Source organism: Canis lupus, chromosome 2 (genome assembly GCF_003254725.2).
Source record: "Canis lupus dingo isolate Sandy chromosome 2, ASM325472v2, whole genome shotgun sequence".
Classification (NCBI taxonomy): Eukaryota; Metazoa; Chordata; class Mammalia; order Carnivora; family Canidae; genus Canis; species Canis lupus.
The window spans coordinates 28,933,192-28,946,457 of NC_064244.1; the positions used below are offsets into that span (position 1 = coordinate 28,933,192).

Consider the following 13,266-nt stretch of genomic DNA (forward strand, 5'->3'; position numbering starts at 1 on the left):
GTTGGGTTTTGAGAATTTTTTATACATTCTAGACAGTAAGTCGCCTGTTGTCGAATATATAGGATTGGCAAATATTTTCTCCCGGCCTGTAGGCTGCATTTTCATTCTCTAAACGGGTCTTTCGTGGAGTAGAAGTTTTTAAATCTGATGAAGTTGGGTTTATCACTTTTTCCTTTTTTGGGGTCATATTTTTGCTGTCAAATCCAGAAAACACTTTGCCTACTTTACATCCCATAGATTTTCTTCTTTTCTTGAAAGTTTCCTACCTTCGCATTCCCCGGGACCCGTTTCGAGTTGATTTTTGCATAGAAAGTGGGATTTAGCTTAGGTTGAAGTAATTTTTTTTCTGACCCAATTGCTCCAGCATCATTCATTCATTCATTCATTCATTCATTTTAAAAGATTTTATTGATTTATTTATTTGAGAGAGAGTGAGTGAGAGAGTGAGAGAGCGTGAGTACAGGGAGTGGTGTAGACAGAGGGGGGAAGAGGACCAGGCGCTAGTGGGACAGAGGACTCAGGAGGGGAGGGCTTCGCTGAGGAGCCTGTGCTGCACGCACCCCGAGGCCTAGGCCGAGGGGAGGGGCCCTGAGTGTTGGCCTTGGGGACACGGGGTCCTGCAGGCTGAGGCCTAGAGCCACAGAGTGCTGTCCCTGTCCCATGCAGCCTCTTCCATCCTCTGACTCTGAGGAGCAGGACGTCTGCACAGGGGCCGGCGTTGGTATCACCTGGCCTGCTGGCACATTCGGCTTGTTCTTCTGGCAGCTTCTTTCTCCAGAGGGCACCACGGGGATGACAGGTTATACCCAGAACGGAGAGATGACTGCTCCACCGGCAGCCACCCCCCGTGGACCACTGAGAGCCGACACATCAGCAGGTGCCTTACCTCCTAGCCACGCATGCCCTTGGCCAGGCCAGCCAGCTCCGGCCCTTTCCTAAAGGCCTAGAACTTTCCCTGGGCCGTCTCAGCCAAGTCAGCAGGTGAAGCTGGGGAAGAGGTCCTGATAACTCAGGAGGTGTGACTGTAGGTTGTCTCCCGCAGACCCCGTCTCCCCTTGCCATCACCACCCCGAAGGAGGGAAAAGAAAGTTCTCCATGGTGAGTGGGTTAGGCCTCTCCATTCACACAGGAAGACCAGCAGAAGCCAGGAGGATGTTGTTCTTCTCTTCTTGTGAGAACTTAAACCACAAGAAATGGCCTGAAACAACCACACGCAAGATTCTGATGAGTCGTGAAGACAAATTTCACAGTAGCCAGATTTCGAGAGGTCTGCAGAGGAGACCACACCGGAGACAGTTTAACCCGTGTGAGAGCACCGCGCATTGTGGTATGTGTGTGTGCGTGTGTGTGTACGTGTGTGCACATGGTGGGCATGTGGTCTTCGTACCCTGAGAAGCCCCACCCAGTGCCTGGCCCGGGCTGTTCCCAAATTCGTGCCTAAGGTTAGGCATAAAAGCTTATTTAGTGGGGTGCCTGGGTAGCTCAGCGGTTGAGCATCTGGCTTTGGCTCAGGTCATGACCCCGGGGTCTTGGGATAGAGTCCTACATTGGGCTCCCCGAAGGGAGCCGGCTTCTCCCTCTGCCTGTGTCTCTGCCTCTCTCTGTGTCTCTCATGGATAAATAAATAAAATCGTAAAAAAAAAAAAAAAAAAAAAAGCTTATTAAGAATATTCTGAGAGATACCAGCGCCTTTTCCAGGAACCAGGCTACCCACATAAAGCTCCCGTCCAAAGTCCTCTCAACCTCCTCTTAAAAAGTAAGTTTCTAGTTCTTGAATCCATCCTCCTAAGGCTCAGCTTTTGCACGGTCCCAGCCTGAGAAATACAACCGTGTTCCCAAAGGAGACGCGCCGAGGCCGGAGGATGGAGCAAGACTCCACTTGTCCCATGAAACCTGTGAGGAAACCAGTGCTGTTGCCAAATCGAGGCTTCCACTGAAAGGGAATGAACACAGCTAAAGAGGTTTTGCAACCAGCAAGTTCTCTGGTTTATTTTTAAACAAAAAACAAAAACAAAAAACCCACAGGGACGTCAGAAAACCCCAAAGAAGAGCTGAACACAGATTTTTTTACCACCCAGAAGGCAGGGACCTCACCCCGGCGAGTGAGAGTGGACGTGGGAATGTGCACCTGCCAGCCTTCCGGGTCTAGCTGTCATCACTGGGCAGGAGAGGAGGTGGCTGGGCAGCAGGACAGGTCCCTCGTCCAGGATTATGTCCTTACTTTGGCTGCAGTGAAGACAAAACTATACTGGTGACATCTGGAGAATCAACAACCAGATATTTATCTCAACGCACAGTTCACTCATTCATTCACGTATGAGTCTTGCGATTACGTGAGAGATGCCTGCTGGGTGGGGGGCACGTGCCGGGGACACCCCAGTCCCCAGCTAGCTAGTGTTGAGTGAAACACACACGCAGGACATCCGGGAACTCAGCGGCTCCGGGGCTGGGGGGCCACCACGGGGAGGGCCGGAGACGCGTGCTGGCCTCACGATGGCACGAGCCACGTGACTGCACATTCCCCATAGACGAGAGCCTCAGGTGTGGCTAGGCCTTGGCAGGAAGTCAGTCCTAGTTCGCATCTGATGATTGCGAGAACGTCCCCCCGGCCCAGCTTCTAGCTCCATAAATCTCACAGCTCATTTCTGTTCCGCTGCCCCGACCCTCTGGGGCCTGTGTGTACATGACGGTAGGCCCACAGGCTCCGTACCTCCCCGTCGTCATGCCGGGGCTCATAGAAGCAGTCCTGAAAACGTGTCCCTCCCTGGACATCTGTGTCTACAGTGGCTGGAAACGCCCTGGGTTAGAGAGGGAGGGGACCGCAGGCTGCAAAACCTGAGATTTGCAGGTTGCAAATCATACAAGAACAGGTGACCCGTGTGCACGATGGTAGGTTCCCTCCTGGGGCTGCGGAAAGGGTCCCAGGAGAGAGGGCCCCAAAGCAGAAGCTGGAGCTGGCTTTCGCCAAGGGAAACACATATCTGGGGGAGGGACTGAACGCTGGGCACATCTAACGGTGCCGAGCCTGGAATGTTCTTGATTCATGTTGACCCATCCTGCCCAGTGTGAAGACACGTTGTGTGATGGCCTGGGTCCTCGGACCTCGAGTCCACGTTCCAGAAGCGCACACGCACTTCCATCAGGCTCTTCATGAGCACCAGCGAAAGATGTTGTGATGCTAGACCCTCGCCTCCACTTCTAGATCTGACCCCCTCTCGGCCTCTCCGTGGTCCTCTCCCATTTTCCCGACGGGCACACTGCTCTCCGCCAGACCACTCTTTCCAAACCTCGCCGGCTTCAGTTTTCTTAGTAAATCTACTCCTGGCTTTCTTTCCATTCTCCACTCTTATAGACCTCTACTGTTCTGTCTCCGTCCTCCCTGCCCTCCCCCTCGTCTCGTTTCGTCTCATCTCTCGTCTTGTCTCCTCTCCTCTCCTTTTCCTTCTCTTCTCTTCTCTTCTCCTTCTCCTTCTCCTTCTCCTTTTCTTCTTCTTCTTCTTCTTCTTCCTTCTTCTTCTCTCTCTCTCTTTCTCTCTCTCTCGATTTCCCCCTTGCTTTCAGTTCATTTCCCTGTCCTGAGATCTCCGCCCCTCTGTCTCTTTTCCTCTCCTGGCTTTACTCTCACCTCACTCTCCATTACTCCCTCCCTGCATCTTCCGTTCTTGGCTCTCTCCACCCTCATCCTTCCCTGGTGCCTGCTGCTTCTTTCCAAACACAACCCCAACCTCCACTGCCTCCTAACATATTTTTTTCCTATTTATTCACTGGTTGTTTAAGAACTTCATCTCGGGACAGAGCCTTACTGCAGATTGCTTTTCCTTCCTGAGGTGTGAGAGCCTTTGAGCAGCCCTTCCCTTCTGGCGGCGGCACAGGGAGCAAGGCCAGAAACTGTAGGAGCTGGTCCAGAGCCCCAGGCTGTTGTTTTTGCAGGCGTGCCATAGAGGGGAAGGTCTCTTGGTACGTCCTGTATCTCAGACACAGTGGGGAAGCCAAGAAGTTGTTTGAGAAACACTCTTAGTGCTTTCTTTTTTCTCTATCTCTTGTTGTCTGACTTTGTACAGAAGCCTACACCTGTATGTGTATCATTGAGTTAAGTTCTGCTGGAACACCATCTATGAGCTATGAAGAGAAACCCAAAGTCCTTGCCCTCAACAAGCTGATTGTCCAGTGTGTGTGAACATAAAATTATTACCTATAAACAGAGGACACATAAGTAATAAAATGTATACTGGTGACCATAAACACACTAGGTCAGAAGGGGAAGCCCAGTGCAAATCTGAAGAATCAAAAAAGATGGTAGGACAGGAGGGCTGGTGTTACTCCTGCAGGTGGAGTGGGCCTGGGGTATGCAGAGTGGGAAGGAGGGTGTCTTATAGGAGGAACAACAGCAGGAGCAAAGCCAGAACCTCGGGTACTAGCCAGGGTCCAAGGAGAGCAGGAGGCAGCCTGGCAGGACAGCGGTGGTGGGTAGTGCAAGGCTTTCCCATGAAGGAGACAAGGCACTAGGGACTCAAGCAGAAAGTCTGCTTGAGCAGCTAAAATGAAATATCAAGGCTGCAGGACATAAGATAAACATATAAAAATATGTTTTATTTCTATATATGCTAGTAGTGGTCACCTGGACACTGAAATTAAAAATTAAAAAAAAAACATTTACAATTGCTCAAAAAGAATACCAAAACCTAGATGTAAAACTAGCAACACACATGTAGGGTTTGTACACTAAAAACTACAAAACACTGAAAAAAAATCAGAAATGTGAAGACATACCATGTTCATGGATTGGAAGACTCAGTATCTTAAGGATGTCAGTTCTCCCCAGCCCGACAAACAGGCTTAAAGCAGTTTTCCTCAACATCCTAGTGAGACTTCTGTAGTTATGACAAGATTATTTCAGAATTGATATCGAAAGGCAAAGGAAGCACACAATAGCTAAACAGTTTTGAAAAAGAATCACGCAGTGGAGGATCAAAACAAAGAAGGAAAGAAAGAGACAAATCAAGAAACAGTCTTAACTATAGAGAGCAAACTGATGGTCACCAGAGGGGTAAGGGGGTAGGGGGATGGAGGATGAGGGGTGGGGGGATGGGGGAAACAAAGGATGGGGATTAAGGAGTCCATTTATTGTGACAAGCACTGAGTAATGTATAGAATTGTTGAATCACTATACTGTACCCTGGAAATGAATATAACACTGTTTGTTAACTCTACTGGAATTGAAATTTTTAAACACTTAAAAAACAAGTGAGAGGCAACTGTACACCCAATGTCAATACTTACTATATAGCTACAGGAACCAAGACAGCAAAGCATTACTGGCCAAGGGATGAACATGTAGAATAATAGAACTGAATAGAGAACCCAGAAATAAACTCACACAGGGGCGCTGGGGAGCTCAGTGGGTGAAGCATCTGCCTTTGGCTCAGCACATGATTCCAGGGTCCTGGGATCAAGTCCTGCATCGGGCTCCCTGCAGGGAGCCTGCTTCTCCCTCTGCCTGTGTCCCTGCCTCTCTCTGTGTGAATAAATAAATAAATAAATAAATAAATAAATAAATAAAATCTTAAAAAGAATGAAAGAAAGAAAGAAAGAAAGAAAGAAAGAAAGAAAGAAAGAAAGAAAGAAAGAAAGAAAGAAAGAGTTAGTGCTGCTTGTCCTGGACAGGAGAGGCTGCTGGCTGGGGGGCCATGGTGTCTTCAGCCCTTTGAAGAACAGACACATGGAGAAGTGGAGCCTCTCATTTTCTGGTGCTCTAGAATTTGTCTAGAACGTAGATGGAAGGGAGAAAGGGGCCAGTGAATGAAGTTGCATGGAGGGACATTTCAGACCCAATAAGGAAACACTTTTTAAGGATAAAAATTATCCAACCATTGGACAATTGGCCTCGAACTCCCCACAGCAGGTGCATGCTGAGGAGATGCAAAGTAGCCATCTTTCTGGGATGTTGTCACCCCGAGGGCTTTGGTCCCAGATGGGAGGTCAGGCCAGATAACCTCTAAGATGGTGTGTGGATCTAAGACTCTGCAGGTCTGAGTGTTCACCTCCATTTCAGGCCCTGTGGTACGAAGGCCACCGTGCATCCTGGGGATGGAGACAGTGCTCCCCAGACTCCACTGGGCCTCATCACGTCGACTCCAACGACTGTAGGCCCTGCGGGTGTTGAGGTTGGGAGTGACGAGCCAGGCTCTTGACTCCAACGGTAGGTCCTGAGTCTGGGAGGTGGCGTCAGAATGTGTGGCAAGCCTTCTCCTATGCCATGAGGGCTGCTTCTCTTTCCTTCTCTCCCCTCTTCTTCCTTGTTGGGATCTTCTCCAGCACCTACGGTGTATGACTCACTGCAGTACTCGTAGAGCCCAGGGGGTCCCCGGCGGCCCTCCTGGGACTCAGAGTAAGCAAGCGGTCTGCTGCAAGTCCCTCCAACCTCCCTTTGGGGGTGTATTTGCCAGGGCTGCTGTCACAAAAGGCCACAGCGTGGGTGCTTTCACCTGTAGACGTTTCTGTCTCTCATCTGGAGGCCAGAAGTTTGAGATCCAGCTGTGGGCAGCCCGGTTTCTCCTGAGGCCACTGTCCTTGATGTACAGCTACCATCTTCCCCCTGTGTGCACGTGGTTGGTTGTCTCTCCACCTCCAAATGTCCCCTTCTTATAAGGGCACCAATACTATTGGATCGGGACTCACCCTAATGACCTTGTTTTGACTTGATTGCCTCCATAGAGACCCTATCTCCACACAAGGTTACATCCAGAGGTTCTGGGGGTCAAGACTCCAACATACGAATGTCAGCGGCGGGGCGGGGACCTAATTCAACCCGTAATGGAGGACATGTGTCTTTTCTGATTGCCCATCACCTGCCCCCCATGATGTAAGGCTGGGTGGGAGGGAGAGCTCTCCTTCCCCGCAGAGGCTGAGAGGCCCAGAGGATGCCCAGCTGCTTTGTACTCATGACAAAGGCTCGGACTCAGCTTTGGCCAGAGAGATGCCCGCAGAGGATGTCCACTGTCCCCAAGATGCGGCTGGGGCACATCTCTCCTGCTGATGGTGGCTGCCTCCGCTTCCTAGGGATAGCTGTGCCCCTGCACCTGCTTATACCACCGCAGCACCAGGGCAAGAGGACACCCCCTCGGTAGCCACCTGAGCTCTGAGCCGGAGGCTCTCGAGGCAATGTTGCTCATCAACAGCACTTTAAGATCTTTCTTTTCTCTGGGTCCCATTTGTCCAACTTTTGCCAGGCGGGCATCACCTCTGGGCCTCTCCTTGTCTCTCGGCCCGCGTGCCCTCTGCAGCTCCACTAGAGCTCCCATAACTTCGCTAAGACCAGCCGGCCTTCGGTCTCAGGCTGCGTGCTTGGAGAAGCTTCTCGGTGACAGTGGGAGAGATGGAGCTTTGGAGCCACTCAACCCCGGGTTCAAACTCCGATGGACTGGATTGTGTGACTTTGGGGGAAGTTAGTTACACTCTTGAGGTCTCAATCTTCCCTTCTCTAAAGTGAGGCTAATCGATGAAGCCACCATGCCCCCCGTTCCCAGGGTTACGCGAGCTGGTGCAGCGCGTGGTGGGGCCTGGTCCCCGCGGGTGTCTACACACCTCAGTGACAGCTGTCCTTCTCTCACTGGGAAGCCCTCCAAGCTCGAGTCCCCAGGGCACACAGCGGCCAGTGGATGAGACCAGCTCGGTGGGGAAGGTGGGGACGCAGGGGGTGAGCTTCGTGCACGGCGGGAGGGCTGGCTGGCAGGGGCCGTTGCCAGGGCAAGTTGCTCCACTGAGTCTCAGTTTCCCCGGCCCCGCAGGGCGGCCCCCGGCGGCGAACCAAGATGGCCTGGGCCTTCAGGTGCTCCCGTCCTGCTGGGCCATGCGCCCGGCTCCTCTTCCTTCCCTGCTAATTCTGAGGCATGCTAGAAAGCCAGAGAAGCGCCGGGAGAAGGTGTACGGGGGACCGTGCAGGACCTGACTGTCCCCACAGGCAGTTCTCTTCGGGGTGTGGAAACCCCAAAATGTTCTTCCCACATTTATTCCAGCCTGAGTCTCCTGCCTGACGCGGACTGCCCCTCCCCCAGCACCCAGCGCCTGGTAGGAGGGCCACTCCTGCTCCAGGCCCAGCTCCCATGGCCCCTCTGCGGGGGGGGGGGGGGGGGGGTGTCCCTCCCGATTGTTGCAGAAACCACCCAGCCGGACGGGGGGAGGTCTGTAGGGGCGCCGGGCCCTGATCATTCTCAGGCATCGTGTGCGTGTTTGCTGGTTGCTGGCGCTCAGGGTTTTGGTGGAGCAACACCCCCAGGTCCCCCCCAGCCCCCCTCATCACAGGGCGGGCTCGACCTCGGACGCCAGTTTCCATTTTCCATTTCCCCAATGAGAACAACGGAGTCCTTCTTAGCCGGCTGCTTCGGGGAGCCTTTGAAGAGCCCCCGGAATCAGTGAGGATCAACAGGAGCCAGCAGGCCTGGGCTGTGTTGGACTTAAAATTGGAAACGCAGGAGGCAGAGTTGTAGCTTTATATAGCCCGGGGGGGGGGGGTTCCGGGAGCCCCAGGCACTGATTTACGAGCTGCCTGGTGAGAGCCTAGGGTAATATTTATAAATTCCTTCCCCGGGGCCAGATGGAATGTTCCTCTGAGCTGCAGGCAGAACGCACCTTTTTGGGGGATGAAGGGAGGTTAAGTCCAATTATTCAAAGGCAGGAAGAGGCAGGGATTGTGGAGCCGCGGCCGCGAGGCCCAGAGATGCAGCGAAGGAGGCCGTCCTCCTTCCGTCCTCAGGGGCTTGCTCCAGCCAGGGAGCCTGGGGGGGCTCCTCCCTGGGCTCCAGCCCCCAGGTGCCCCCAGGTCCTCCCCCCTCCCCCCGCCCGCCCCACTCTGCAAGGCCAGGGACCTCCACTTGCCAATTGTGGAGGCCGCGGGTACAAACACGTCTACTTGGGCACGGGGGAGGAAGAGGGGAAAGAAGACCAGGGGGCGGGGGGTGCAGGGGGCAGACACGGGGGAACCGAGGGGCCTGGCGGAGAGGCCGCCCCCGGGAGGCTCCGTGACAGGTGAGCACGGAACCCCAGGTCCTGGCATCCCCGCGCGCACCCCGCAGGGCCGTGGCAGCCGGGGAGGGGCTGAGCCATGTGGCCCAGCTGGCCCATGACCTCGTTTGAATGAGAAGCAAGAGTTTTTGTTTTTGTTTTTAAATTGTATGTGTGACAAACCATGAGAGGCTCCTGACTCTGGGAACCAGAGGGCTGCAGAAGGGGAGGAGGGTGGGGGGACGGGGTGACCGGGTGACGGGTACTGAGGACGGCACGCAATGGGATGAGCACAGGGGGTTGCACTAGATGTTGGCAAATTGACTTTAAATTGAAAAAATGCAAAAAAAAAAAAAATGAAATAGTGTTCAGGAAGGTAAAACCAAAGGGAGGGGTGGGGAGGGAGCAGCTGCGGGCCCACCTTGACCTTGGCACCTCAGGGTTCCCACCTGAGAGCAGAAGAGGCCCCGTTAACCAGTGATGTGCGCCCGCCCCCGGAGACCTGTTTCCTACCTGCTGCCCGGTGTCCCGACAGGCGGGGCCAAGGAACTGTGCTGTCCCCGGGGGTGGGGTGGGGGAGCTGGTCACCCCCTTTCCAGCCTGCCCCGGCCCCTCACCTGCAGCCCAAGGGATGGGCTGGTAAGGGGGTCTCGCAGCACCTGCCGGGCTCCTGCCCTGGGCCCGGGACCCTCCAGGCCAGGCTCTAAGGCCTGTTAAATGCAGCAGGGTGGCTCCCGCGCCAGGTCGCCTACGTTCTGCTTCGGCTAAGTCACTGGGAGGCTGGTGGGAAGAGAAAAAAGACATCTCACCCCCTTCAGGCTGAGGGTCAGCAGGCACATAGGTCTCTGTCCTTGCAAGGGCTTAGCGGGGCCGACCCCAGGGAAGCAGGGGTTAAACGCCCACTCTGGGGGGGGTGCAGATGGGGACCTCTGAGCCCAGCCCCCTCCTTACCTGTTTCTTTGCTTCTGGGAGCATTAGTCCCACGAAAAACACTGACATGGAATCCTTTTGTTCCTGGGGTGACGTCAGTGTTTCCCTTGGCAGGCGGGACCGTCGTGCATGTCTGAACCTCCGAGGTGAGGGCGAGCGAGCGTGGCTCCTCTGGGCCAGGCACCCCGAGGGGGCTGGAACCCGACACCTGGATGCTCCGTCCCGTCCCCGCACCCACGGAGGGGCTGCTTGCCCACCCTCCACCTGTAGGTGTTAAGCGGATCCCGATGTTGAGGCCTGGGGTGGGGGGGGATCAGCTCAAGCAGGCTCAGCCTGCAAGGGCCTGCCTCCAGAGCCCCCCTCCTGGCTCCTTCCGTGGCCAGGATGGCCTCCTCTCCGAGACCCCCCTCCCTGCCGCCACCGGCGGCCCCTGGCCCCTGGCCCCTTCCCGCCTCCTCTCTTCCCTTGGACTAAAGGGTGGAAGGATGTCGCCAGGCCTCACAGAGCGCTAGAGCTGAAGGGGGTTCCTCAAGGTGACGGCAATGGTGGCTGTCACTTATTAAGCACCTACTGCATGCCAGGCATGTTCAGAAGGTGATTCCTAACCCTCTGGCAAATGCTCCAGAGCCGCCCTGTTATGGTCAGCGGTGCCAGTGGAGGCGAAGGGGGTGTGCAGGGGCTGCACAGTGTGGTCCAGGGCGCAGACCTGCGGCCTCAGCCCCTCACCCCGCAGCTCGGAAGGTGGGGAAGCTACTCAGCGCAGCCCCTGCGCCGGGTGGTGCCGAGCCACCGTGCTCCCCAGTGCTCCCCACGGTGCCCCCCCGCCGCTGCCGTGGGAAGCAGGTGGAGACCCCCGTCTGTCCAGCGCCAGTGCTCATGTTCCTGGTTTTACACATGAGGACACGCGTGGTGGGGACGGGGTGTGGGGGAAAGGACTTCTCCGAGAGCAGCCAGCTGCTTCGTGACGGTCCCTTGAGCCCCAGGACCGTGTCCACTGCAGACGCTGCTCCCTTGGGCACCGAAATGACCCCTTTGCATGGTCCCTTTGACCTCAGGGTTACTGGGCGCGCCTTCTGGGAGGGACTCCACGCGGGGGGCTGGGGTGCCGTGGGTGCTGGGGGGCAGTGCGCACCCTCCACTGCCCACCTGGCCCCACCCTTGGAGCGGCGCAGCCCAGGGCTGCCAGGGCCGGGAATGCACCTGTTACCCACTCCAGGGGCTCTGCCTCTCGTTGTAACCACTCCTTGCCACTGACCTAGCCATTTCGTGTGACATCAACTTGCCAGAGTTACCTTATTAGGCTTCTGTGTTTTCGCGACGGCCTCCGACGCAAGGCTCCGCTGCCTTTTCTAAATGCAGGAGCGCGGAGAGCCTGCCTCGCCTACACCCAGGCCGCGGCAAGGATCGTTTCAGCGGGATCCAGAACAAAAAAGCAAGCGTTTTATTATTCCCTCCCCTTCTGCTCAAATTCCCCTCCGTGGAGCTGAACACGAGCGTGTTACAACAGACCCCGGCTTTACTCTCAGCATCAAAGGATGAATCACAGACAAGACAGCACGCAGTGGAAGGAGGCGAGGTCTCTCTGGAAGCTGGATCTGCAGCATCGTCACCTTCAGCGGCCCCCTCACCCCGGGGCCCTCATCACCCCCAGTCCAGCAGCAGATGGAGCCCGCCCCCCTGCACTGGGGGCTACCGCCCCCCCGGGCGAGTGTTGAGGGTCTGTCAGGGGTCCAGCCAAGGGCTCTGTGATGTCTCACTGCGCCTCCCCCAGGAGCCAGCCAGCACGGCTTGATCTGTCCTCTGCTCGGCGACGGTGCAGAGTGATGCTGCTGTGGCTTCTGAGCACCAGAAGCACCTCGTGTTCGCTGGGCTTGTGGGTGGCCTTTGTCATTCCGGCTGAGAAGAGGCTCAGGGAGGGTTGGCAGGAAAAAGGGGGCCAAGGAAGTGCTGGCAAGTGGGCGGAATCACCTGGTCGGAGAAGCAGCAGGGCCCAGAGGGGCCGGAGGGATGCAGGGAGCACCGCAGGGCCCAGGTGCCCACGGCAGAGCCGGGTGGCCGGCTACGGAGGCCGCGGCGCCAGGCCCGGCCCCTCACTTGGACACCAGCATGTGGACGAACTCTTCGTAGTTCACCTGCCCGTCCCCGTCCACGTCGGCGGCCCGGATCATCTCGTCCACCTCCTCGTCACTCAGCTTCTCCCCCAGCCTGGTCATCACGTGCCGCAGCTCGGCCGCGCTCACCAGGCCGTTGCCGTCCTTGTCGAAGACGCGGAAGGCCTCGCGGATCTGCTCCTCGCTGTCCCTGCCCTTCAGCTGCCTGGCCATCATGCCCAGGAACTCGGGGAAGTCCACGGAGCCGTTGCCGTCCCGGTCGATCTCGCCCACCATGTCCCGCAGCTCGGCCTCCGTGGGGTTCTGGCCCAGGGAGCGCATGACGGTGCCCAGCTCCTGGGTGGTGATGGCCCCGTCCCCGTCCTTGTCAAACAGGCAGAAGGCCTCCTTGAACTCGGCCACCTGTTCCTCGCTCAGCTGGTCGGCCATGGAGAGTGGGCGGAGGAGGGCGGCGGTGGCCGGCCCCGGTGGCGGTGGCGGTGGCGGTGGCGGCCGGTGGAGCAGCAGGACGGGAGGCGGCGGGGCCCGGGGCGCGGGGCGCAGGCTGCTGGCCGTCTGGCCCGGGCTTGACTGGCGGGCGCTTAAGAGGGAGCAGGGCCCTCCGCACACGCAGACTCCCCGCCCTGCGGTTGCCCCAGGCCGGGTGCTGTTGGAACAGGAGTCCGGCTGGCCGAGGGTTGAGCTGACGCCAGCGCCGGGCGTGTGTGTGTGTGTGTGTGTGTGTGTGTGTGTGTGTGCACGGCTCCCCGCCCCTGCACCGGGAGCCCCGGTAACCCCGCGAGGACACCCTCAGGGAGGGCAGCCTGCCCAGCCCCAGGGACTGGCTCCGGCCCTTCCTGCTCACTCTGAATCGCCCCGTCCCGTCTTCAGACCCTGCGCTCCGCAGGACAGCCAGCTTCCCTCCAGGGGCGGCCGGGGCAGGAGGAGAGGCCCAGGCTGCCTTTGCCTCACGGGACCGTCCCCTGCTTGTCTTTGCTTTCCACAGCCTGAAAGCCTTCGGGTTCCCAAGAGGGTTTGCAGAGAAGGAACGAGGTTTTCTTCTTTGGGTAGGAGCAGACTGTCTTCTCGTCTCCAGAAGAAACATGAATGGAGAAGGATTTCCCCCAGCTCCTTCATTCCTACCTGTGTACTGAGGGCCTGGGCAGGTATGGTTTGAGAAGCTGGGGATGGAGCCACGAGCCAGACGGGCAGCTTCCGGTCCTCCAGAAGCTTACATTCCCTCTGC

The 13,266-nt window shown here is 56.7% G+C and overlaps 2 protein-coding genes and 1 long non-coding RNA gene across 3 annotated transcripts; all 3 read right to left on the reverse strand.

Annotated features, from left to right (window-relative positions):
* Positions 1-1,962: 1,962 nt before the first annotated feature.
* LOC118354019 (uncharacterized) lies at positions 1,963-8,117 on the reverse strand. The gene is made up of 3 exons (XR_007405898.1): positions 6,042-8,117; positions 5,378-5,515; positions 1,963-2,226 (listed from the first exon to the last, which is right to left on the reverse strand). It is a non-coding gene; the product is annotated as an uncharacterized LOC118354019 (long non-coding RNA).
* A 37-nt stretch (positions 8,118-8,154) lies between these two features.
* On the reverse strand, positions 8,155-11,356 carry LOC125753632 (uncharacterized). Its single transcript, XM_049101276.1, has 3 exons — positions 11,223-11,356; positions 9,952-10,194; positions 8,155-9,780 (listed from the first exon to the last, which is right to left on the reverse strand). Exons 2-3 carry the CDS (start codon positions 9,997-9,999, stop codon positions 8,905-8,907), a joined length of 924 nt encoding a protein of 307 aa, XP_048957233.1. The 5' UTR covers positions 10,000-10,194; positions 11,223-11,356; the 3' UTR covers positions 8,155-8,904.
* On the reverse strand, positions 11,349-12,676 carry LOC112659017 (calmodulin-like protein 3). Its single transcript, XM_035713557.2, has one exon. The coding sequence runs from the start codon at positions 12,468-12,470 to the stop codon at positions 12,021-12,023; it is 450 nt and encodes a 149-aa protein (XP_035569450.1). The 5' UTR covers positions 12,471-12,676; the 3' UTR covers positions 11,349-12,020.
* Between the last annotated feature and the right edge of the window lie 590 nt (positions 12,677-13,266).

Coding starts and splice junctions, on each gene's coding strand:
- LOC125753632 (XM_049101276.1), bottom strand. CDS start 9,999: ATGTCAGTGTTTTTCGTGGGACTAATGCTCCCAGAAGCAAAGAAACAG. Junction 9,781..9,951: donor TCCCAGAAGCAAAGAAACAG/GTAAGGAGGGGG, acceptor TCTTCCCACCAG/CCTCCCAGTGACTTAGCCGA.
- LOC112659017 (XM_035713557.2), bottom strand. CDS start 12,470: ATGGCCGACCAGCTGAGCGAGGAACAGGTGGCCGAGTTCAAGGAGGCC.